The sequence below is a fragment of the Ammospiza nelsoni genome, chromosome 23 (genome assembly GCF_027579445.1).
Source record: "Ammospiza nelsoni isolate bAmmNel1 chromosome 23, bAmmNel1.pri, whole genome shotgun sequence".
NCBI classification, from domain to species: Eukaryota; Metazoa; Chordata; class Aves; order Passeriformes; family Passerellidae; genus Ammospiza; species Ammospiza nelsoni.
The window spans coordinates 5,997,063-6,023,624 of NC_080655.1; the positions used below are offsets into that span (position 1 = coordinate 5,997,063).

Below are 26,562 nucleotides of genomic sequence, written 5' to 3' on the forward strand. Positions count from 1 at the left end.
GACAAACACCACGGTTCCCATGCAGGCCCTGCTGCTGGGTGGGCTCTGAGCCACCCTGCTCAGGCTCCAGCTGCCTCCTGAGCCTCCTCCATTCCCCTGGGCCTGGCACCATGGCCAGGGGGGCAGTGCCAGGGCCCAGGGAGAGGCTGGTCGGGGAGCTGGCACAGCTGCCCAGCTTTCAGCAGTTTCTGTAGCTGCACAGAGATTTTGGCAATCCTTCTTGCACCGTTCTGACCTGAGGGGTTTTGGAGGTGTTTGCAACTGGGGATAACAAAGCCCTCTTGTCTACACCAAAGACACTTTGTGTGGAGTCTAGGTATTGCTCTGATTTCATTTCCTGAGCATCCCTCGTGGAGAGCTTCCCACAGAAACATGCCCCATTGAGTCAGGAGGGAAGACTCACTGCAATCCAAACAGAGCCCTACAAACTTTCTCACCGGGTCCTGTTCCACAGCCAACTGCAAACACGTTTGTGTCTTGAACCTCCATTCACTGCCTGGGATGGTTTTCACAAGTTTCCAGCTGGAAATGGAGCCAGGAACCACTTGTGAGTCTTGCTGGAGGGCTGAGAGCCTTTCTGTGGCACAGCAGGGATGCAAGGTGGAGGAGCTGGCCTACAAGGCAATAATGTGTCATTCACAGAATCATAGAGTGCTTTGGGGCTGAAAGTGACCTTTAAAGGCCATCTAGTGCAATCCCCTGCAATGAGCAGGGACACCTTCAACTACACCAGGCTGCTCAGAGCCACATCCAGCCCTCAATGTTTCCAGGGAAGGGACACTTCTCTGAGCAGCCTCTGTTAGTGTTTCACCATCTTACCATAAAGAATTTCTTCTTTGTATCTAGTCTGAATCTTCCCTCTTTTGGTTTAAAACCATCACCCCTTGTCCTATTGCTACAGCCCCTACTAAAAAATCTGTCCCCATCTTGCTCATGGGCCCCCTTTAGACACAAGAAGGAGCTCTGAGGTTTCCCCTCAGAGAAGAAGAGCCCTCTCTTCTCTCTTCTCTCTTCTCTCTTCTCTCTTCTCTCTTCTCTCTTCTCTCTTCTCCAGGCTGAGCAGGCCCAGCTCCCTCAGCCTGTTTCCAGAACAGGAGGGCTCCAGCCCTCAGCATGGCCTCCTCTGGGACCACTCCAACAGCTCCATTTCCCCTCTGAATCTACAATTCATTATGGCAGCAAAGACACAAGAGGCAGGCAGAAATTTAACCCAGCTTTCCCTTTCCAGGTGAGTACTGCAGTCCCTGGCTGCCTTTGTCCTCTCCCGGGTGTTATCAGTTGATAGAAGAACCCTGTTCTTCCCTGGACTCCTTGGGCAAGCTCAGAGCCCCGGAGCCTCTGTGTGCCAGGCCCCAGAAGGGCTGAGCAGGCACAAGGAGCAGCATGAGAGAGCTGACAGTGTGGCAGTGAGGACACAGTGGGCTCGGGCAGGGTGACCCCAGAGCTGGCAGTGTGGCAGTGGGGACAGAGTGGGCTCGGGCACGGTGACCCCAGAGCTGCCCTCCCTTGTGGCAGTGGGGGAAATGGAGCTGTTGGAGTGGTCCCAGAGGAGGCTGTGCTGAGGGCTGGAGCCCTCCTGTTCTGGAAACAGGCTGAGGGAGATAGGGCTGCTCAGCCTGGAGAAGAGAAGGCTCTGGGCAAACCTCAGAGCTCCTTCTTGTGTCTAAAGGGGGCCTATGAGCAAGATGGGGACAGACTTTTTAGTAGGGGCTGTAGCAATAGGACAAGGGGTGATGGTTTTAAACCAAAAGAGGGGAGATTCAGACTAGATACAAAGAAGAAATTTTTTACCGTAAGATGGTGAAACACTAACAGAGGCTGCTCAGAGAAGTGTCCCTTCCCTGGAAGCATTGAGGGCTGGATGGGGCTCTGAGCAGCCTGGTGTAGTTGAAGGTGTCCCTGCTCATTGCAGGGGATTGGATTAGGTGGCCTTTAAAGGTCACTTTCAGCCCCAAAAAAAAGCATGGGCAGGAGACTTTTCTCCTTTTCAATGCCTTTATTAAAAGTGATCAGCTTGGATGGGAAGAACCGACAGGTTCACACTCATGCCACTGCTGCTCTCAGGAATGACTCAGAGGAGGAGGAAGAGTGCAGTTTTGTCCACTGGTCTGTGGGCAGAGCTGGGGGCTCCATCCTCATGAAAGCACTGGAAAATCTCTGGATTTTCTGGTTTAATATTTGATGTCCTCTGTCTAGCTGACATCTTTAAGTTAGGGTGAGGGGTAAAAAGGCCTTGGCAGATACTGGATTCTGTTCCTCACATCTATTCATCACTTTGATTCATCAGTTTTGTGTTGGCTCGTTGTTTTAGGGGTTTTTGGCTAGGTTTGGTGAGGGGTCTCTCCCATTGCATACTGGATCCGATGTCATTTGCATGTCACTTTGATGTCCCTTCACCTTTTGGTGTCATCCTCTAGGAAGCAGCAGGGTGTCACTCAAAGAGGGAATTCTTAACCATCAACAACAGGTGATCACAATAACAAACAGTTAGAACTCTACCCTGGCAGCAACTGGCCCAACCTGTTAACTCTGCAACCTTTTAAAAAAAATGGGGCAGCTGTTCTACTCATAACAGTGGGAACAGAGTGGGCTCGGGCAGGGTGGCCCCAGAGCCCTCCCTGGCCGAGCCCTCCCTGGCCATGCCCTCAGCAACTCCTGGGGCTCCCCAGGCAGCTCCTGACTCAGGCTGGGAGCTCTGCCTGAGAAAGGAGCTGAGCTCTTGGCCCCAGTCATGAGTGAGTTATCGGAGAAGTGGAGCTGCAATGACATCATCTCCTTCTTATGTTACTACAAGGAACTTAGATCCTATTATGGGAGAGGAGGTAACTCAATCGAGCCTTTCAAGATAAACTCAGACAGGAAGAGAGACACGATTGCCTGGAGGCACCAATTAGACATTTCTGGTGAGCTCAGCCCTGTTCAGCTGACACACGTGTGTGCTCTGGGGCCAGGGAGGCAGGAGCTGCTCTCTGCTGTCCCTGGGGTGGGGTGGCAGGGGTGGCAGCCAGTGCTTCCTCACCGTGCTGCTGGCTCAGCCCTCACACCTTCAATGGGCACAGCTCCCCCTCCAGAATGAACTTTCTTTGTGTTCTGTGGTTTGCTGTGCACAGGGAACCACAGAGGAGCTCCCTGCTCTGGAGAGAGCACCTGCACCACTCAGTGCTGTTTATCTTCAGTGGCAAGTCTCCTCCAGCTTTATCAGGGAGATAACAGCTCAAAGTGTTGCAAAAAGTACTGTGAGGATGGGCTCACAATATTTTTTGCCCCTGTGGTGACTGGGCTGTGGGGAACATCCCAGCCTGTGCTGCAGGGCAGTCAGTGGCCTAAGACATGCAGACAGACAGCTCTCACTGGCTCTGATGTGTGTGAGGAAGGAAAAAACAGCAGCAAAATCTGGGACATGTCCTGGCAGCATGGTATTGAGCATTTCTGTTGGTTTCCAGGCTGCAGCTCCCCCTGTAAAGGCTTCACAGCCAGAAGGAAATGGTAAGAGATGGGTAAATTTGCTTCTGCCAGTCATAGGGTGAGGCATTTGCACCACATCTGTTAGGGAACAGAGAGACTGGTTCTGGTTATCCCCTGGTTGTTCTGGTTATTCTGCCAGTTATGACACCAACAGCTCAGAAACACACTTGTACATCCTATGAAACACTCTGGGAGCATTTCTGGGGAAAAGACAGTTCTCAGAAACTGCTGGGTCTGTGACACAGAAAACACAAGATCAGCTCAGGATTAACACAAACCTCACAATTCATTCACTGCACTGAGGACTGCACAGACCCCACCCCTGCCAGACCTCCCCAGTGGCTGCACTGCTGGCATTGATTTGTCTTCTGGTCACTGGAAAGGAGGAATCTCCCACTCTTGACCTTTTCTCCTTAGAAAAGAACTTCCCTGTTTGCCTGTTCCTTCTAGAAGTGTTCCTGATGCCACCATCCTCTCTGGACTGCTCCAGACAGGGCAGTTGATTTCTCCACAAGCATTTCTCAAACACAGACAACATTCAAGCAATGAAGGGGCTCTTCCAAGGCATGTTGGAACTCAGTATGAAGCTGACCTGAAAACATCCTGCCCAAGGAGGAAACACTTCTATTTCTCATCCCACAAGGTTCCTCTGCCTCCCCAGGGCTGTCACCCCCCAGCAGCAGCAGCTGGCAAGCTGAGCCACACTCACATGTCGAGCTGACCTGATGCTCTCACCATGGCTCTGCAGAGATGTGAACATCTGCCCAGGGAAAAAGCTGCCTCAGAGCAGTGGGCTGTGGATGTCCTTGCAGGCAGCTCCCTCTCTCACTGCCCCTGAGTCCCCTGGCCTGAGGTGGCTGCAGGCACTTTGAGGACCTGAGTCAGTGTCATGTTTAAGCCATATAATCATCCTGTAACTCTCAGCAGCAGATGCAGCTCTAAAGCCAGAAACTGAGACTTTGAGCAGCTGCTGGTTTTCATAAGCTGTTGTTCTTGAATGTCCCACTTAAAATCAGCTCCTTCTGCATGTAACAGACAGGCCAGTGCTCAGCAGAGCCTTGCTTGGGCCTGTGAAGTCACTTGGAAGCATTGGCCATGCTGACATCTGGAGTCCCTGTGTGTGATGCTCTTTCCAGACCCATAGCGCTGCTCAGAGCAGGGGTGGGATGAGCTCCTCTCCTGAGCCATCCAGCAGCTCTGCCAGAGGTGCCTTCCTCTGCAAGCAAGCAAAGGGTTAAAGCTTGCAAGGAAAACCAACTGAGTGATTTGGTGAAACAAAGATTAAAACATCTCTGTGGAAGGTGAGGAGCCAGCCCTGGCCTGTGCTGTCTCATTTACCCACTAATCAGCCCAATTACCTCAGGTATAAATCATAACACAAAACACTTACAGAGCCAGAGTCACACACTGAAGAAAGAACTGTTGGGTTAGTTTTTGTTTAGTATAATTGATATAATTACTAACAACCCTGTGCCAAGAACTTCAGCTTTTCTGCTTCCAGAAGAGAGTAGAGAGCTGTCTGAAAGCCATAGCAATTAGCAATCCCCAGATGCACAGCTTTTATTAGCAAGAATGCACATCTATTGCAGAAAGAGCCAGCAGCTCCCTGAGGAGCAATTAACCATCCCTTGGTGCCAGGCATGCAGCTGTCACTGAGCCCATGTCCCCTCAGCAGGGCTGCAGAGGCAATGAGGAGTCCTGCCCACCATGCTGCTTGTGAAATGCCTTCACCTGGGCACTGCCTTGTTCCTCATTTTAACTTACCTGGCTCCAGATAGGTGCATCTTGCTGTGCTGTGGTCCAAGCAGGCTGCTGATTCTGAGACTTCTCAGGCCCAGCTCATTGTACCATGAGAAAATCTCCCTTTTGCTCCACTGAGGAATCTGAACTCTGATCTCCACACTCTGGAGCAGACTAAAAGAAATTACATGGCTGGAGCTTCCCAGAAGGTGAACCCAGAGAGTGTCTCATGGACAGATGTTGGGGAAGATGAATCAGGAAAGTCTTATAAATATGGATGCCTGGCAAAAGATTTTGAAAATATAGAAACTATAAGTGAAATTGAAATGAAAGCAAGCTTTGAGATACCTCAGTTACTGAACAACTGGAAAACAATGGTGTGGCCAGCTGAAGGTGATCCCTTTTTGATGGAACAACACCCTCTGCTTGCAGACAGGCCCAAGGGTCAGAGCAGACCCTACAGCTTGGCAGAAGGGGCCCAAAGAGGAGTTTTTAGGGTTTAAAATGTAACACAGTGTGGTAATGTAATGATTCTCATAGGCTGTATGGAAATGCTATAGGATTTGTATCTTGTACTAGATTGGTTAGTGAGAATGAGAGTATTCAACACAGAAGAAGATTTATGGTATTGAAATGGGAACTTTGCTCTTTTTACCCTTCCTTGCTCTCTCATCCTCTTTACCACATTCTTGCCTTCTCTCTCTTTACCTCTCTCTTTACTTCTCTCAGCCCTGCTCCAGCTGTGGCTGGCAGCTCCCAGCAGGGCCCTGCACCCAGGCCCTTTGCAATAACCCACAAGTTCCCAGCCCTGGCTGCAGAGATCTCTCCTCTCCATCCATCCCCACCATCCTAAACCCTGTCACTCCTACAGACAGCAGCCACACATCACACCTCACCAGGAGGTGCCCAGGCAGCCCTGCAGAGCTGAGGAGCAGCAGAGCTGGGCTTATCTGAGCCCTGCAGAGGTCACCTCTCACTGGCAGCGAGCTGATAAGGCACAGAGCTGTGGACACATGAGGCTGAAGCCAGAGGCCATCCAGGAGTGTTAACAAACTCCTTGGATGGATCCAAGCACTCAAAAACCTCCACCAAGGACCCGTGCTGCATTCCTCATACCCATGGACATCCCTAGAGGAAAAAGGGCCTTTCCTGGGTGTTGCTAAACAGCCACAGAGCAAATCCAGCAGCATTCATGGTTTCCCCAGGTCCTGGGGCACCATCACAAACCAAACTTCCTGAAGGATGGCTGTGGTGAGCTGGGGGTCGGCCTCTTTCTCCGGGCGATAACAGATAGAACAAGAGGACACAGTCTCAAGTTGCGTCAAGCGAGATGTAAGTTAGAATTAAGAAGCAAATATTTCACAGTAAGAGTGGTCAGATACTGGAATCATTTACCCAGTGAGGTGGTGGAGTCATCATCCCTTGAAGAATTCAAAAAAAGACTGGATGTGGCACTTGCTGCCATAATCTAGTGAACAGCTAGAACATCGACTGGACTTGATGATCTTATAGGTCTCTTCCAGTCTTGAACTTCTGTGATTCTGTGATTCTGTGAAACTCCTTTGTGGGTCAGACTCAGGAGGTCATGAGCAAAGTGGGATGGAAAGTTGGACATGGGCTCCACCTCACTCCCTTGTCCCTGTTCCTGTCCCTGTCCTATCCCTGTCCCTGTTCCTCTTCCTATCCCTGTTCCTGTCCCTGCTCCTGCTCCTGTCCCTGTCCCTGTCTCTGTCCCTGTCCTATTCCTGTCCCTGTCCCTGTCCCTGTTCCTATCCCTGTCTCTGTCCCTGCTCCTGTCCCTTTCCTAACCCTGTCTGTCCCTGTTCCTGTCCTGTCCCTGTCCCTCTTCCCATCCTATCCCTGTCCCTGTCCTATCCCTGTTCCTGTCCTTGTCCCTATCCCTGTCCCTGTCCCAGCTCAGCCTGGTGTACCAGCCCCTGGCTCTGGTTTAGCATCTACATTTCTGAAAGCTTGGTTTGGGTTTGAGAAATTATAACTACCCTCATGGGTATTTTCATCATCTGTTCTTTAATTAATTAAACTTGAAACAGAGCATTCACTTTAAAACAATTTTCATTAAACTTATAGGGATTTGGATGAAAGAATATCTCTGGGAAAAGTAAGCAGTGCTGGCTTTTTTTATTATTATTTTAACAGTTTATGATGCCAAAACCTAACAGAATTCTTATGCCGAGGAAGGAATGGAAAAAAATAACAAAAATTAACATTTTGTGCAGAAGTTTTAATTTTGCTCAAAATGTTCTTGTTTGTCCAAAAACATTTTGGTGGAATTTTCAAATAGAATACTTAGCCTTACTCTGAGCTGCTGCGGGGTTTGCTTTTCTGATCTTTATTCTTTGGAATTGTTGTCTCAAGTAGATGAATGATGTTATTCTCTGATTTGTTTGTAGCTGTGGGGGCAGTAAGTAAATTGGGGCAGAACTTGCAGTTCCCACTCTCTCAACAGGAAAAATCAAAATTCATTGTCTTGTGTTGGCCCTCTGAGCAAGGACACAAAACCTGTGGGAGTGGAGCTTTGGGTGTGATGTGCTTTTGTGATGCTCTCAACTGAACAGAATCACAGAATCACAGAATCAATCACAGAATGGTTTGGGTTGGAAGGGACCTCAAAGCCCATCCAGTTCCACCCTCTGCCATGGGCAGGGACACCTTCTACCATCCCAGGTGGCTCCAAGCCCTGTCCAGCCTGGCCTTGGACATTTCCAGGGATCCAGGGGCAGCCACAGCTGCTCTGGGCACCTGTGCCAGGGCCTCACCATCCTCTGAGGTTAATACAATAAAGTGGAAAAATGGGAATAATGGAATAGGGTTTAACCCACCCTGGGTTATCATTCCAGTCTAAGGTGATGCTGCACTAGAGCTTGTACTCTGCATTTTAAGGACATTTTTCTGAAGATCTCAGGAAGGTTTGACTGCACTTCCTAACCAGGTACAAATCTCCAGATTCGTCCAGCCAGGGCAGGAAATGCTTCTTTCTGTGATGTAGGGAAGGTTTGTTTCCCAGGATTATCTGAGAATTTCCCCCAGGAAATACCATCCACACTCCCCTGCAGAAAGCAAGGCTTGCACCCAGCCTCTCCCCTCTCCCACTCGTGATGGGGCCTTTGGTCTCCTGCAGTTATTGCAGTGTCCTTAAATTAAGAAATGTTGGTACTCTTTGAAAAAGGGTTATACCTGGGGGGTAACAGTGTCTGGGGGTTTGCTCTGGCGTTCAACTTTCATCAAAAATATTACTTTATATAGTCAAGAATACTAATTTCTTAACCCCATTCCTTTCTGGAGGATCATTGATTTGTGGGCTGGGCCATGACAGCACTGTTAACTTCCTTCTCTCATGCTTTGATAAGAGACAAAGTGCTTTTTCTCTGCAATGTGAATTCAGAGATCACTGCCTTAGATAGCTTGGAAAAATAAAATAAGCTCTGTTGGCTGCGGATGGAAATTTAAATTTTGTATAATTGGTTCCTGGTATTTCATCCAAATCCGAAGTATTTTCCTCTTATAATTTGGTTTCAAAATCTACAGATAACATTGTATCCTGCTCACCATCATTGCAATAAAAGGTCTTTAGAGAGATGATTCCAAAACCTAAGTTTTAAAGTTTTTTCATAATAACCTTAATATTTTTTGGCTTGTCATTCTATTTTGAAACAAAAACAAATGTTCAAAATTAAAATTTCTCAGCAAATTAAACCTCAAATTCAACAGGTTTAAGCTTTCCACAATGATTAAAAGAAGCAATTGGCAAATGGAGGGGAGGACAGGCCCAAAGGTGTGACAGCAGAGCACAGGCTCAGCTCCTGCCCTGTGACACAGGGTCTGACTCCTGCACAGGTACCCCTGGTGGTTGGGATCCCACAGTTCTGCTCCATTTGCATATTGCAGTTAGTTGCCCAATTACAGCTTTTGCCCACGCAGTCCCATCCTTCTTGTTTCTCTCTCTTCATTCCATGTTGTTTTTTCTCTTGGGCCTGAGATTTGGATCATTTGTGCTTGGTCCCCAGCTGGAGAAGGAATTGTTTTGTCTCCCTGCACTGTGAAGAGAGCTTACAATCCCTTTATATGAAGCCCAGACCCACACACTAAAGCAGCACAGAATCTGAAAAATAGAAAAGCCCAAACCTGAGGTATCACTAGGCAGTGAGCAGATATCAGTTTCTCTGGGTCTGGATTGAAGGCACTTGAGATGATAGTTCATGTTCAGACTCAGATGTTTATTATTTCTTATCAGTAAAACAGTCTCACTACTGTGAGTTCTGCAGCTTTTCATTAGAAGGCACAAAATGGCCAACAATCTCTTGTTACAAGGTCTTTTAAGACTAAACTATCCAATTAAGAACTGACACCTAGATTATTTTCCCTTTTAAGCCAATAACTGATCTCACAGAGCCCTCAGTGCAGAATTTTCTGCCCAATTACAAAATGCCAAACCCATGAAGAAGAAGGACGAAGAAGCATGAAGAAGAAACCCAGGACAACACCCCCATCTTGCTTCCATCTACAACACACGAAAAATCCCAAACCCTAAATTTCTCACCAAGTGATACACCTACACTACTCTCTATAATCTATTTCACACTTTTGTGGATTCCAGTGTGTCTTGAAGTCTAGAAAACTTTCTCCATGGATGAGGGTCAAAGTCAGTGCTGCCCTGGGGGTCAGGACACCCTGGAGCAGACAGAGAAATATTCCCAATGTGCTCTGGGTTTCCACAGGCAGACATCTCCCAGCACAGGTGGGAGAATCACAACACCTTCTCATGTTAATCACTATTTACAGCCCAGTCCAATCTCCCTGGCCATCAATCCATCCCCTATTTACAGCCCAATCCAATCCATCTCCTATTTACAGCCCAGTCCAATCTCCCTGACCATCAATCCATCCCTCTCCCTTTGCCCAACACCTGGGGAAGGGCTTTCACTGATCCCCACCCTGTTTCTCTCCCACGCAGCCGCCTGGATGCAAACCTCATCTCCGTGGTGCCCGACAGGAGCTTTGAGGGGCTGCTGTCCCTGCGTCACCTGTGGCTGGACGATAACGCGCTGACGGAGATCCCGGTGCGCGCCCTCAACCACCTGCCAGCGCTGCAGGCCATGACCCTGGCCCTCAACCAGATCTGGCACATCCCCGACTTCGCCTTCCAGAACCTCAGCAGCCTCGTGGTGCTGTAAGCCTCCTCCAGTTCTTATTCCCTTGGCTGGGACAAGGTGCTGCCCAGGGGTTCCAAGGGGCAGAGGGTTTGTTCCCCCTCATTTGATATGAATTGCTAAATTTGCCTCTTTTGATTTTTGACATTTTCCCCACTTTTCAGTGAAGAGCTAGAAAGCTCCCTGATATAATTCAATAAATGTTTTGTATTTAAAAAAAATCAGTAACTGGAAACAAAAACCAGATTATTTTCCTTGAAGACTCAAGCAACAAAAACCTCGTTTCTTTTTGTCTCTCCAATCCCTGTGTTAAAACTACAGGAATTTCTAGCAACCTGAAAAAAATAATTAAATTGCAACAATCTGCAGTCAGGTCAAAAAAGTAATATTTTAATTCCTTGGAAAACATACCAGCTCACTCCCTTTCCTCCCCCACCCCCTTTTATTACCAAATACGATTTTAAACCAAAGGTCTAACGTCAACACCTTGTCCAAGCCAGTGCCGGCTTATTTGCATGAGTGTGGTACATCTGCAGGTCAGATGTTCTGCGGTGGTTGCTGTCCAGTTCTTGTTGTTAGAATCTCCTGGCCAGAATTGGGAGCGCTGGGGAGAGCAGCGCTGCTCCAGGGATGGAAAAATTCCCTGGGGAGAGAGAGCAGCGCTGCTCCGGGATGGAAACGCTCCCTCGATGGGCAGAGACACCAAACCAGGCACAACCTCCGGCAGAAGGGAGCTGATCCCTCTGGCAGCTGCTCTGGAGGGGCATCCTTTCTATCAACAGATTATCTTCCCTTTAAGAGGAACTTCACATGTGCAAATTGGATGGTTGTTACTTCTTTGGTGTTGATTAGCAAGTTGCAGGGTGATTGCCAAATGCTTTAGCGCTCCTCTATCCACATGAAATGCCACCTCTAGTTTGGTAATTTGTACTGATAGCAGGGTGTTAAGTAACCTCAGCATGTAGTGCCTTAGTGAAAGTTTAGCAATTATTTCCCTTTCAAAATTTAAAGTGTTTACTGAGACCATCCAGCATGGAAAGTGCTTGGACAAAGCACTGTTCAGAGTTTTATTAAGCATCAAATTCATCTGTTTAGACAAAGCATAAAGGCTTATTTAGGAGAAAAGCAAAAAGCAACTTGAGAAAAATCAAAAAAGTAGTTTTCACCCACAATAGTGCTCATTCTCTAAGGCAACCCCTGGCCACCATAATGCAACCACTTCAGTCGGCTTTAATAGCTCACTCAGCGGGTGAGCTGACATTTGGGGTTTCATTTCAGCCTCCAAAGCATGCTGCTTTCATTCTGGCTCATCCCATACTGTGGGCAAGAAGCAACTCCTTAATTAACCAGGCAGGCTCGAGAAATAAAAGTCATTGACCATTAGGTCACAAGGGAGGGAATAATGTCCCACCACACACAATTGGAAGGGAACACATGTGTGATCCTGCCAGGCTCTGCGGGACACGATGCTGCATTTTTGTGGGATCACAAGTGTTTGGCAGAACTGGCCCCATCAATCTCTCCCCTGCTTCCATGCAAGCCCTTGTCAACACATCACCAGTGGAAAGTCACCCAGTGTCCCTCCTGTGTCCCAAGCAGGGACATGTCCCTGCTCCAGACTCACCCACCGAGCTGACAAGCCAATGTTCCCAAAAGGCAGCCAAGCTGGAGAGAAGGCATTCCCCACCAGGGTGCAGCTGGTCTGTGGCCTTCCTCTGCAAAAGTCTGGGTTTGCAGGTACATGGAGGACCTGCCTGCTGCTACAGACACAGAACTCCCAGCTGCAGGGTTAGAATGAGCCCCTGGGGAGAAAGGCAAGGGCAGAGGGGCTGGGCACAGGGGAAACCCTCATGTGCAGCCTGGTCAGGACTCGGGGACACAGCGGGACATGGCTGAGCATGGATGATCACAGCTGACCATGGCTGACCATTGCTGACCATTGCAGACCATGGCTGACCATGACTGACCATGACTGACCCATGGCTGACCATGGCTGGCCATGGCTGACCATGACTGACCACAGCTGACCATGACTGACCATGGCTGACCATGACTGACCATTGCAGACCATGGCTGACCATGGCTGACCATGACTGACCCATGGCTGACCATGGCTGGCCATGGCTGACCATGACTGACCACAGCTGACCATGACTGACCCATGGCTGACCATGGCTGGCCATGGCTGACCATGACTGACCACAGCTGACCATGACTGACCATGGCTGACCATGGCTGACCATTGCAGACCATGGCTGAACATGACTGACCACAGCTGACCATGACTGACCACAGCTGACCATGGCTGACCACAGCTGACCATGGCTGACCATGACTGACCATGACTGACCATGACTGACCATGGCTGACCATGGCTGGCCATGACTGACCCATGGCTGACCATGACTGATCCATGGCTGACCATGGCTGACCATGACTGACCATTGCAGACCATGGCTGACCATGACTGACCACAGCTGACCATGACTGACCATGGCTGACCATGGCTGACCACAGCTGACCATGACTGACCACAGCTGACCATGGCTGAGTGCAGGAGGCTCCCAGGTGTGCTGTTCCTCCTCCACACCCCTTGTGCCCTGGGCAGAACCATTTCACCATCCTGCACTGCGACAAGCACTGACATCAGAGCCTCAATCTGGAATACTTTAAAGGTTTGGTGTCTTAATAAATGACACCTTTGCTGAGGAATTCCCTGATCTTATTCCCATCTATTGCTGCTGCAGGCTTCGAGCTAGGGCTGCAGGCTGTTCAGGGAGCAGAGCCCCATGTTCATCACTCATCATGAAATCCATGACTCTCTGTAACTGGCACCATCCTTTCCCAGCTTTAATAACAAAGGCTCCATGAGCTGGGTTGCTGGCACTGTGCTTTGATGGCAGAAGAGAGGTGGATATTTGATCAGGATACTTCATGGGAATTGGTGGTTACCTTCCAGTCTGATCTATTCAGGGCCAAATGTATCTTAGAAGCTGCACACAGAAATAATCCTGAATACTTTTCAGCTGATGGTTTGCATGAAGTAAAGGTTGCTTTATAAAAATCATCTTCTTTCTTGAGCATAAGAGATTTTTCATTCAGCAGTCAGCATCTGAAACCCCCATGCTGCTGTGCTGACAGTCCAATGAAGTGTCTGACAGCAGCTCTCAGTAGTGTCCCTCATTTCCTCTGTCAGCTGAATTCAGCAAGAAGTCTCAAGCCAGGAATCACAGCACCTTTTGCAGTCCCACTCTTCAGAGGGGTTCTCAAGTAAAATCTTACATTGCCAGGGAATCCCCCATGCTGCAGATGTGTCCTTGCTGCCACATCTCTGCAGTGGGCTGCAGTTCCCTTCTTCCCTGCTGTCACCAAAGGAGCTCTCAGCAGAGGTGCTGGGATGTGTGTGGGACACAGAGCCACAGTGAACTTTCCAAAACAGGCCAAGAAGTAGAGAAGTTTGCCCTGCAATGAGGGACCCGGATAGAGAAAATCTTCAAGTAGTTTTACTTTCATCACATAGCAGAGAACCCCTTAAGTTAGAGCAAAAGAGGTCAAAACCCAAATCCTTCCTTGTTTGGGTCCACAGGGAGCCTTGGCCCCTGGAAGCCTCCAGGAATCATTTTGGCCCCACAATGGGAGCAAAAGAGAAGCTCCACTCCTCTGACCTGGCCCTCACCCTTGCCTACCTGGTCAAAAAAGGACTCTGGGAAAAGTTGTTCTCATGCCCTTACCAGTTAGTTTTGTTTAACACCCTCTAATTCTTGTGCTGTGTGTCCATCTCCTCTGTGCCACTGCTGGATTTGTCATGTCTACTGCACCCTTCCCTCAGCTCAGCTCTTCCAGTCCCCATCCTCTTACCTGGTTTGCAACATGGAATCTCAGGATGGTTTGGGTTGGAAAGGACCTCAAAGCTCATCCTGTTCCACCCCCTGCCATGTCAGGGGCACCTTCCACTGTCCCAGGCTGCTCCCAGCCCTGTCCAGCCTGGCCTTGGACACTGCCAGGGATCCAGGGGCAGCCACAGCTGCTCTGGGCACCTCTGCCAGAGCCTGCCCACCCTCATAGGGAAGAATCTCTTCCCAACATCTCACCTAAATCTACTCTCTCTCAGTTAAAAAAAAAAATCTACCTTCTTTTTCCCTTGTCCTGTTGCTACCTGTCTGTGTAAAATCAGAAGTTCATTCTCATATTACACTTATTTTTTCCTTCACACCTTCAGGTGAAGAGACCAACTCTGTACACTGCATCAAAGCCAAAAATTAATTCTGGTTTATATCATGGTACAATGCTGTTCTGTACCCATTTTCCCTCTTCTAGCTATCCCTGTCACTTCATTTGCTTTTTTTCATATCTACTAAGCACCAATACCTCTCCCCTGGAGATGTATAAAAGCCTGATAGTGTGTGTGCTCATAGAGGACTGGTTCTCCCCTCTGTTGCACTGGGCATTCACACAACCAGAATATCAGCTGATAATTTATTGTCAAGGTCACTCAGCAGCACCTTCCAGCTGAAAGTGTGAAGACAGTAAATGAAGGACCTTTAGTAGAATTCCTCTTTCTCACAGTTTTTGTCATTAAAGGACATGATGCAGCTCTCTCTCTAACAGAATGGTTTAGTGACTAGAAGAGAAAACTTGTTTGCAAGACTCCTGAGTTCCCACTCTCATTCTGTCCTTGTTCTGGTGGAACTCTGGCTGAGACTTTCAGAAGGGATCACTGCACTTCAGTGTCTTCCTAGCCCAGGAGGAGCCATCAACACACCCCAGCTTCCCAGGGAAGCTGATCAGTCATTCCAGTGCCACCTGGGGCCTCCCAGCACCCAAAGCCCAGCCTGGTGCAGGATGAGCCCGTGAATCCCTGCCCTCACCTGTGCAAGGGGGTTACCAGTGTCTCTCTGAGAAGTTGTTGGGAACTTTGGTGCTGGCAGGGAGTGCCAGGCATGTGCACTTCATTATCACTAAGAACAATATTGCCTGGGACATCTGGGTCCCATTCATGAGCCTTTTTATTGGCAAAAGTGCCTTTTCTCTCAGAGGACCAAGCTTGCTGCCTTGGCAAAAGTGGATTTCCTTCTCCAGCACTTGAGGAAGAAGCAAATCGTGCTCCAGTGCACCCTGAGAATGTCATTTCTGATCGAGCTTTATTCTTCACCAGACAAGCCTCATGCTGGTCCTCCAGTAATGGAAACAATCCATGGAATTTGCACCATTCATGATTTAGATTTCTCTACTTATCCATGGCCAAGTTGAGGAAAAGGACAATTTTGCCACAATAAAGATGGAAGCTCATCATGGCTGTGGCTCGTCAGGGGAGAATTCATATGATGTCAGATTTGAGCTTGGTTCAAATCATCTAATGCAAATAATTGATGGAAAATGTTTGCATTTGTCCTTTTTTAAAAGAAAAAAATGAAGTCATTAAAAATGAAAGCAATGGCAAATCCACCACTTCTCTTTGTAGTCTGTTCCAGTGGTTAATCATCCTTAGTGTTAAAAAAAGCCCCACTCATATTTCCCATTTAAATTTTCTTTGGCTTTGACTTCAGACATTTGTTCTTATTATTCTTTTCTCTGTTAAATCACAGAACCATTTTAGTACCCAGTTTTTAACCAGGAAGAATCCTATACATTACACTGCACTTATCCCCTTGATCTTGTTTAATAAGCTAAACAGATTGAGTTCTCTAAGTCTTCATCCTATTTTTTTCCAGCCCTTGGATAGTTTTTGTTGCTCTTCTCTGCACCCATTTCAGTTCATTGACATCCAGTTACCAGTGTGGGTATCAGCACCACGTTTGTCCTGCCAGATCTGCTTTCAGCATTGTTCAATGCAGATGTTGATAAAATTTCCCTTTCGTTGCCCATAGAGACAAACACCTTCATTAAAGCAGTATTTAGGCACTAGTTCAGCTTATTTCCTTTCTGTGTAAGACAAATGTGCAGTTCCCTTGGAGGTGGCATTGCCAGAGTTGAAGGGGCTGCCTGTGTTGGGTTGTCTCTCAAACTGTTATCCAGGACCTTTGAATTCACTGAAAAACTAAATGGAAAATGAAATCAGATGAAAACTGAACAAATTTCACTAAGGGTGCTGCATGAAAGATGAAGGGAAATCCCATTTATTCCAAATTTATGACAAGAAATTGTTGGCAAGGAGAGAAAATCTTCTTTATAGAATCTGTTGCATGTTTCTTATTGCAGGTCAGAATTAATCTTGTAGGGTCTGGTTTTCTTCTGCTTTGTTTCTAAATTCTCACCACCTGAGGCACCAGCCAGGCTGCAGCCTCTGTCCCCAGCCCGTGTGGGATTCTGCAGCCGCTGTCACTGATGTTGGTTTCAGCAAGGGCTCACCAAGGAGCTCACTCATCCCACAGCAGGTGGGAGCCCTTGTGCTGCTGCAGGAGCTCCCACCCTGCCAGGGCTCAGTGTGGCCATGGCTGTTCCTGTTTCTGATGGAGGTGCATGGCTGAGAACAGCCACCCCACAAAACAGCAGTGACTGTCCTCATTCTGGGCACAGCCTTCCATGGGTATTTGACCAAACTTACCCTCACCCCATGGCACTGACCTACAAAGGAAGAGACCCATCTCCTAAAGCCCATTGCCCTTACCAGGGTGACGGATGGGTTACAGCAAAAGCTTAAAGACTTCCCATGTTTTCGCATCACAGGGGTTGTTTATAGCCCAGAATCAAGCACCTTGAGCTGCTATCAAACCAGCTGAGCTGTAATTTACAGGGCAGAATATAACGTTGTGTGGGCTGAGCTCAAATTGACAAGCACTGGAGATGTTGCAATTCCACTTGTTAAAATTTGTTTACCAGGGGAGAAAAAATGAGGCAGGATGGAAGGCAGGAATGTCTTTTCAAGTGTTTACCTTTCCAGCTCTCTTGTTTCTATTATTGCCATGTGGTTGGGTAACTCTAGAGTTCAACTTGGACAGCAAATTTTTTTATAACTCCCTTTTTTGGTCATTCATAATTTTCTCACCAACAAAGAACTTCCTTCGGATGATTTTCATTACTCTGCCTCCAAACAAAGCACTCTTGAGCCAAATATAAACACAGCAGGTGATTGCTTTTCTCTGCTGTCTCCTTGCCTGGCTGCAATGATAGCAGTCAGCTGGGCAGCATGTCTGAGCTCAGACAAGGTTTCCAGTCACACCATCCTGACAAAGCTCCAGGGAGCATCCAGAATGCTGAATGCTTCCCTGGCACTCAGCATTCCCTTGTTCCCCACTGTCCCCTCACATCTGATATGTGGTTGTTGTGGTACCTCTTCATGTGATCCCACAGCAACTCCAGACCCCAACCCTCTCTTTGCCAAAGGCAGTATCCAGTGGCAAAGGAGCTCAAAGTGGTTTTCAGCACCAGCTGAAGAGAAGGCAGCATGACCAGAAGTGCTAACTTTTGATGGAGGAAACCATCTGGGCACGAACTTCTTTTCTTGTGACAAAGAGAAAATTCTCCCATAAGATTCTCATTTTGATCTCAGGCTTCTTTTCTCCTCTAAAAGTCACAATCCAAGTTTTCTTGCAGGCAACATCCTTTTCTTTTTTTCCCGTTTGCTCAAAGGAGCAAACATATTTCATCAGATATCTTCCCCTTCCCTTCCCCTTCCTCTGAAATGTTTGTATGTTCTCATCCCAGTGACAAACATCCTTCTCAGGCTGGTTTCTGTTTTGCAGGTCCCTACCAAACTGCCCTAGAGCCTGGCTAGGGCAGCACTCCCAGCTTCCTCCTGTTTTACCCTACAATATTTGGCAGTGGGAGCTGTCTGTGCTCAGCCAAACAGCTCACGCTCAAATCCAGGTGGAGGGAGAGATTTTTCAAGCTGAGACACATTTAGATCAAGCAGCAAATAATGAAAAAATCATTGATCCACCTGCCAGGATGGAGCCTCCCCCAGGCTCTTGGGAGGAGGCAGCAGCATTGGACAAAGGCTGGTGCATCCCTTGCTAGTGCTACCATGGGCATGGGACAAAAGGATCCCGAAAAGGAGTGGTATGGCAGCAAATCACCATATGGACTTGGTGTTAAAAGAGAATCTGAACTGCTGAGGAAACCCCTCCTGAGAGACCTTGGTGGGCAGTCAGCACACAGAGCATCACCAAGGGGGTGAAGTGCAGGCTGGTAGAAGTGCAGACTGGGCAGCAGTGGGTTGTCTTCTCCTGTTTTCAGCAGACTTTTCTCAGACTGCTCACAAGAAGTCTGTCCATGGACTCAGAGGTGCCTTTGAGTGGAATTTCAGAGGGAGATGCACAATTAGCTACAAGTCATAGCTGCAGAAGAAGTGATATGGAAGAAGCACTGAGATGTGCACACATACACAAGAGTCTCTGATAACCCAAGACGAGGAATCCAGGGATTAAGGGCTTGGGTTTGCCAAAAGACTGAGACAGGGGAGTGAAGGATTCATGGAAACACAGAACCCAGAACTCCAGAAACTCATCACCTACAGAGCTTCCAAGGCAAAATTACCCCAGGTGGCTTTGCAGGGCCCCCCAGCACATGGCTTCCCAGTGCCAACGTTAAGGCTGGGAGCTCCCAAGCCTGTAAGCAATAGATGTTTGTGGCATGTAGCAGCAGGATGAAGGGGAACAGGAAAAAACTGTTCCTATGGTGCAGAGAATGTGCATCAGCCTGTGGCATAGCCCCAGCACTTCAGCCAGGCGCTCTGAAGCACTGAGCTGAAGACAGCTCTCACTGCAATCAAACTGGAGCTGGTCCAGGAGCTGGCAGTGTTTTCTTTTTTCCTTTTTTTCCCCCCTTTCACATGTGAAGATAATAAACTGTGACTAACAGGATGATTTTGCATTCAAAGTCTTCTTGCTGGTACTAAGACTCCAAGGAGCCCAAATACAATTGTGTCCTTAGATAGCACCCAGTGCCCATGAGCAGCTGGTGAAGCCACAGATGGGCTGAGCCCAGGGTAAGGTGAGCTCTAGGGTGTTTCTTGAAGCTTCTTGCTTAAGCATGTTCATCCACAGCCACCTGGCAGCTGTGAAGGTGGAGATCTCAGGGAAACTCCTACATGAGCCTGGAACTCCTGAGAGGAGTGGGAGCTCAGTAGCTCTGCAAGCACTACTGCGCCCAACATGTGTCTCATGGGGTAGAGAGGGAACCCCATAAGTGCCCTTGGCATCCCAGCCCAGGCAGTGCTCAGCTTACAGGATGTTCTGAACCAGAGGAAAAGGTCAGCCTGTACCCCCAGTGACCTTCTCTGTTTTGTCCACAGGCACCTGCACAACAACCGGATCCAAAGCCTGGGAGCCAACGGCTTTGATGGGCTGCACAGCCTGGAAACCCTGTGAGTGCCTGTTTCATTCTCTGCTCTAAAAACACGGGGTGTGTTCATCCCCCAGCACAGCATGCATTGTCAGATTAACCCCCTTTCTGACCCACAGATGGGGTAACTGAGAGGCATTTTAAAAACTTTTATTTTATTTTATTTTCAGTCTCATGTGAAGGGTGAGACAATACAGATGTTATAATTCACAGCATCACAATCAGAAGCCAACTATTTCCTAATTTCAATACATTATAAGTGTTTCTTGGCTTATCAGCTTTTTGCCATGCCATGCTGCAAATGTCTTAAAACCAATTATCTAAAATTACCCCTCATGGGTCCCACTACAATGCATCTTTCATAGTTCTATTTCTCCAAAGTATCCAGTCTTATTTACAAAACCATCCTTTGAAACTTATTTCTCTCTCAACAATGTCCTGTTCCATAACATATCTAAGTCAACATTTCTCATCTCAAAGTTTACATACAGATACACATTATCTGAGCCTTCTGTCAAGCTTTAAGAAGTCTCTACAAATCCATTTCCACATAGAGGAAAGAGGGTCAGCCCTACACATGTCCCTGGTCTCCAGGCACTGAGGGCAGCAGCAGGGCTGGCTCCTAGCACCAGTGGATGCCCAGGGCATGATGCCAATGGGGGAGTGAGAGCCTGGGCTTTCCTGCTGTGCCTGTGCTGCTGCTGCAGGGGGATCTGTGCATGTGGGCAGGGTGGATAGCAAGAGGTTCTAAGGCTCTGGACACCATTCCAGTCCAGGTGCAATCCCAAGAGCTGGGATGCATTCCCTTCTCAGGGATTGTGTCTCCTTCCTCAGCACATGGGCATGGTCCTAAAGCCTCCCAATACCTGACCACCAAAGTGAGAGGCTGACTCGAGTTTGGGGCATGTAAAGTCCTCTGGGGTCTGTGGGGTATCTCTGTGGGGTATCCCTGAGGGGATCTCTGTGGGGATCTCTGAGGGGATCTCTGAGAGGATCTCTGTGGGGATCTCTGAGGGGATCTCTGTGGGGATCTCTGTGGGGATCTCTGAGGGGATCTCTGTGGGGATCTCTGTGGGGATCTCTGTGGGGATCTCTGTGGGGATCTCTGTGGGCGATCTCTGAGGGGGATCTCTGAGGGGGATCTCTGAGGGGATCTCTGAGGGGTATCTCTGAGGGGATCTCTGAGGGGTATCTCTGAGGGGATCTCTGAGGGGATCTCTGTGAGGATCTCTGTGGGGTATCTATGAGGGGATCTCTGAGGGGATCTCTGTGGGGTATCTCTGAGGGGATCTCTGAGGGGTATCTCTGAGGGGATCTCGTGTCTGCAGGCATCACCCGCAGCCAGCTGACTTCATTGTGCTTGGTGTGGCTGGGAAACAATCCCTCAGAAGACTGCAGGGAGGATGGGAATCAGGAATGAACTCACCTCCAGGACACACCTTCAGGAAGGTAGATTGAGATCAGACAGTTGGAAGAGATTCTTGGCTGTGAGGGTGCTGAGATCCTGGCACAGGGTCCCCAGAGCAGCTGTGGCTGTCCCATCCCTGGAAATGTCCAAAACCATGCTGGACAGGGCTTGAAGCAACCTGAGATAGTGGAAGGTGTCCCTGCCATGGCAGGGTTGGAATGAGAGGGGCTTTGAGGTCCCTTCCAAGCCAAACCTTCTGTGATTAGCAGCAGGGAGCTCACCCTGAGCTCAGGGACAGTTCATCCCACAGCCTGGCCACACATTCCCTGTGCTGTGACAGCTGCATGAGCGGCCTGGGCCTCATGGGCTGTGCATGGGCCCAGGAGGAAACATAAACAAGCAAACACATGAATTGGGACTCTGAAAGACTGGAAGAGGTGCTTGATGCCTTCAATTGTGCAGAAATATGTCCCTTTATGCAGGCTCAGGGTCGGAGTCAGGCCCTCAATTCCTGCCAGGAGAACCAGGGGGTCCAGGTCCTGGCAGGAGGAGATGCTGCTTCCCAGCATTCAAGTGCCACTCAAGGAGACAGGGCCCCTCTGTGCCCAGCGTGGTGCCAACAGCAGCTATCAGGCAAGAGTGGCAGCAGCAGGCAAACCCCTGGTCCCCAGACGCTCTCCTCAGGGCACGACCATGACACACATTGTCTCTGCCTTGCAGACTGGCAGATCCTGGGGCCACCCAGAAGGGCTCAGCTGGGGAGAGGCTGAGCTGTGCCAGGGGTGGGAGGCTGATGGATGGTCTCCTCTGGTGACCCACGGGTCCCAGCTTGGCTTTCTCCCCAGTCATTTCTGGTGGTCACAGGCAAATGTGTGAGGGCAGAGCTGTGGCACCCAGGCAGCACAAAGGCAGGAGCTGCAGGAAGAAGCAGAGAACTCGCTGATGGAAGAAAGCCTTGTTCGGGCTGTAGCAGACATGCAGCAACACCCCAGCCTGCATCTGGGCAACCCTTCTCTGCAGCCAGGGTGGTTAGGGATGCTGCTGCCCATCCCAAGCAGGATGGAGCTCCAGAGGAAAGGATGGCCCCTTGTTTGCCATGGGAAAAACTAAAGGGTTTCATAGCCCTGGGAGATAATTCTGTTTCCACAGCCATTTCTGCTGAATGCTCATTTTCCCTCTCTCCTGCTCCCACTCTCACACTTTGTTTGCTTTTTGCCCCCATATGAGATGTCACCCAGCACCTGGGGAGCTCCTGGTGTCCCCTGCTGCTGCTCCCAGTGCTTGCAGGGCCAGGGCTGTGCAGCAATCTGGGGGCTCTGCAGCTCTGCAAGCCCTGTCTCTTCTCTGCTGATCAGGAGCCCTGGGAGGATCCAGCCTCCAAGGGAGGTCCTGGTGGAACAGGGCTCTGCTGTGCCCAGGCCCTGCAGGATGGATGGGTGTGAGGGTCCCACAGCCCCAGGACAGTGTTGGGGCAGAGAGCTCCAGACTCTCCTCCATGTCTGATTGCTCTGAAAAAGGGTCCTCCAGAGCAATGAGAGGCCTTCTGCTCCTCTTGGCCTGAACACCCAATTCTCTCCTTTGGGCCAGCAGGAATTCCAGCTCAGTGACCCCTGAGGAATGGGTGTTCTTCAAGTGGAGCCACCCCTATGTCAATCCTTAGCACCCACCTGTCTGCTGACCAAAGCTGGGCAAGCTCTGGGGCTAAAAACTGCCAAACTTTTGGCTGCAGTGTCCCAGCCAAGCTGCTGGACCTGCATCCACCTTCCACCTCTCAGCTCCTGTGCATGTGGAGACGATTATAGTCTCCACATTTATCCTTTAACTCAGATTATGATTACATTCTGTTGACAGCACTTAGCACATTTTCTTGGCTTGTGGAGGCCAAACCATGCTCTCAGTTACCCCGTGGGTGTTACCTCCTGGAAGGCAGCAGGATGGTAAGGGTTGGTGAAGACAGAAATTTCTCCAGGGTTCCTAAAATGAGTATTTTTGGCCAGATGCTGATTATAAACCAGGCACAATAGTTGAAGAACTGTAATATTAGAATGGAAAACATTGTTTCGGGTTTTTCAGAAGAGCCTGGGAAGTTTTAGGTGCAAAAACCTCTGTCTCCCTAAGGGAAATATTTCTTCTCATATTCAGCTAGACAGGAAATCTTCTATTTTTATTAAATGCCAAAACCCTGAGAGAAGCAACAGGCACTGCCCCGTGCAGGTCTCAGCAATGCGTGAGCTGCATAAGTACAACCACACTGCTCACCTGCTCCAAGTCCCAGCATTTCTGCAAAAACAGATCCCAGTGGAGCATCTTTGTTCTTGGAGAGGGCTTGGCCCTGATATTTCAGGAGGGCAGCAAATCTAGAAAGAGGTGAAGCCAGATGAATGACTTCACATTTCCCTTGCATTGACCTGCAGCTCCTGTGCACAAGTCAGCTCTGCCAAGTGCACAGTGTTCTCCTCACTGATGGGGGATAGGCAGATGTGCAGCACCCACCAGGCCTCAATGAGTCAAATACCAGCATGAAACTGGAGAAAGCAGCTCCAAGAAAATTTTCTCTGTCAGGGCAAGACCTGGCTGCTCCCCAGCCGCCCCCCCAGCCTTCTCTTTCTGGGAAGGAGAGCTGGCAGGTAGGATAGGCTGGAAGCAGCTCAGAGCCTGGGCCAGGTTCCAAAGGGGTTTCGAAAGAGCCCTGTAAAGCAGTGAGATTCCCTCTCCAGCTCCCACCAGCCTGAGAGATGGCACAGAACAACCCTGCAGGGCTGTGGGAAGAAGCCCCAAGCTGAGCCATGGAACCAGGGATTAGATGGTCAGAGTGGGAGCAGCTTGGCATTTTTTAGCCCTTTCCCAAAGACATGGAGTAAAAGGGAGTGTAAATACCCTGATGTGACACATTCTTCCTGTAGCCACCTTGGGTGATGGCCTCAATCCTCCACACAAGGTGTAAGGTCAGGGGATGGCCGCAGGAAATGCAGGGAGGAGGCAGCACTGCCCTGCTGGGCATGGAGACCAAAAACACCAAGGGAAGGACATCCATCACCCCCTGGCATGGCTAGAGATGGCCAGGGTGAATGTCTGGACCATGGCAAACAGCCTGGCACAGCAGGGTGAGGGTATCCTGAGAGGGTGAGGGATGGGGAGCTGAAATGAAAAAGAGTCAAGAGGGCACCATCTCTTGCAAGAAGTAGGTGCAAGGCATGCCAAGAGCTGAAACTGCAGACACAATGCTCTTTGCATTGCTCCCCTGTTCCAGATCTCCCCTGTCAGTCCTGCCCCATGGTGTATCCTCCTTTGGGATGTTTAACTCCTGCTGAAAACATCTGGCAGCATCACCTGATTCTGCCATTTGGATGGAAAGATCTTGACTTCTACATTTCCTGATTATCCTAGACTCAATTTCTCAGTCTTTAACAAAGCAGCAAGAAGGGCAAGGGGTTTAGACATCTGCTAGTAAGAGATGTCTCTGCCCATGGCAGGGGTGAAAAGAGATGATCTTTAAGGTCCCTTCCAACCCAAACCATCCCATAATTCTGTGATGAGACTTGTGTGTCATAAGCCTGGTGAGTAGAAGTATTATGGGTAAGCTGATGGAAGCAGTTCAGCTGCAGCCAGGAGCATCCCTGCAATGGCAGAGACTGGTTTTTGGGAACACCAGACCTTGTGCTCAGGGCTGGGGCAGAATGCTAGGGAGGGCATGGCTGTGGTTTCAGAGGAACAGCCATTGGAGATCCCATCCCAGTGGCATTTTCAGTGAGTCACTTCCACAACTGCTTTGGTGGAGGGTTTGGGAAGATCCATGGGATGGCCCTGGGATAGGATCTCTCCTTTGAAGAAAAAGAGGAAGCTATTTATTCTCCCATCAGACTGTTTTGTCCAAGCAGGAGAGGGTGGTGGTGGCCCTGGGGGCTGACTGTCACACACACACAGCAGGAATCCTGATGAGGATGAGAGTCCCTGGGGGCTCTGGTACAAGGTAGGGGGCAGCAGCAGTGGCTCTGGCAGGTTGGTGCTCTCAGGTGTGGCTCAGCTGGGCTGGCAGTGCCAGGCAGCACCTTGGCAAAGCATGTGCAGGGTCCCCACCACAAAATCCACCTCACATTCTGTAGGAGCATCGGGGGGTAGGATGGTGGGGATGGATGGAGATGAGAGATCTCTGCAGCCAGGGCTGGGAACTTGTGGGTTATTGCAAAGGGCCTGGGTGCAGGGCCCTGCTGGGAGCTGCCAGCCACAGCTGGAGCAGGCCCAAGAGAGGAGCCCCAAAGAGAGAGAGAGAGTGAGAGAGAGAGGACAAGAGTGAAGAATAAGAGGACAAAGTTCCCATTACAATACCATAAATCTTCTGTGTTGAATATTCTAATTCTCACCAACCAATCTAGTCCAAGATACAAATCCTATAGCATTTACATACAGCCTATAAGAATCATTACATTACCACACTGTGTTACATTTTAAACCCTAAAAACTCCTCTTTGGGCCCTTCTGCCAAGCTAGCAGGGTCTGCTCTGACCTGCTAGCTTCCATATTCTCAAAATCTTTTGCCAGGCAATCATATTTATAAGGCTTTCCTGTCTCATCTTCCCCAACAACATTCCCCAACACCTGCTCAGAGCTCTGTCTGGGGCTGCTGAGGCAAAGGGAAAATGCACAGTAAGAGCTGTGGCCCGGCTGTGGTCTCTGTCATGGACACGGCTGGGTCCCAGGGAGCAGGGACAGTGCCAGGGCTCCCCTGCCCTGGCACACTCACACAGCAGCCCCTGGTGCTGGCAGAGAGCAGAAGCCAGTCCTGGCAGTGTCCTGCCTTCCCAGCCAGCCCCAGCAGCGCCAAGGTCACTCCTGGGGCACAGGCAGGGCTGGGGAATCAATGGCTGCTCCCCAGGACCAGCTCAGAGTGCTGGAGGTCTCTGGGCTGGAGCCAAAATAGGAACAATCTGCCCCAGAAGGGCTGCTCCTCTGGGAAATCTCCAGCCTGTGTGTGCCATGGACGTGCTCAGGGAGGCCACGCAGCCCTGCCCATCCCCTCCACCTGAGATGACCCCGCTGTTTCCTCTCTGCCTGGATTCTCCCTCCCCCTCTGCATCCCTGCCAGCTCCTCCGCCCATCACACAAAGGAGATAAATCACTTGGAAAGAGCAAACCTCCATTCATTTAAAAACCTTTTAATTTATTTCTAAAAAATAGCACTAATAAATTAGAAACGTCTCCCAGAAGGGCTGAATCCAAAACCCTCTGGCTCCAGGCACTTTATCTGCCTAACCTTGCCTCACAGGAAATGCCCTTACCACAGCACCCATCCCATTATCTGGGTAATTAGTCGAGTCTGTAAATGCAGAGCAGAGCTGGAACCTACCAACTCCTCTGGAGAGCTGGATTTTCTATGGAAGAGAAAAAAAAAAAAAGAAAAGAAAGTAAGAAAATTAATATAAAGTACACCTTGGGCAATGAAGGCAGGAAGAAGGAAATGGGAAATATCTCCAGCACAGCTCATACAAGGGTTGTTTAACA

At 49.3% G+C, this 26,562-nt stretch overlaps 1 protein-coding gene across 1 annotated transcript in view; it reads left to right on the top strand.

Moving 5' to 3' along the window:
- Window positions 1–26,562, top strand: part of LGR6 (leucine rich repeat containing G protein-coupled receptor 6) — a 170,707-nt gene that overhangs the window by 104,000 nt on the left and 40,145 nt on the right. Inside the window, exons 5-6 of the mRNA XM_059487947.1 lie at window positions 10,178–10,393; window positions 19,606–19,677. Of these exons, the coding sequence (XP_059343930.1) occupies window positions 10,178–10,393; window positions 19,606–19,677 (288 nt within the window). The remainder of the gene's footprint in view (window positions 1–10,177; window positions 10,394–19,605; window positions 19,678–26,562) is intronic.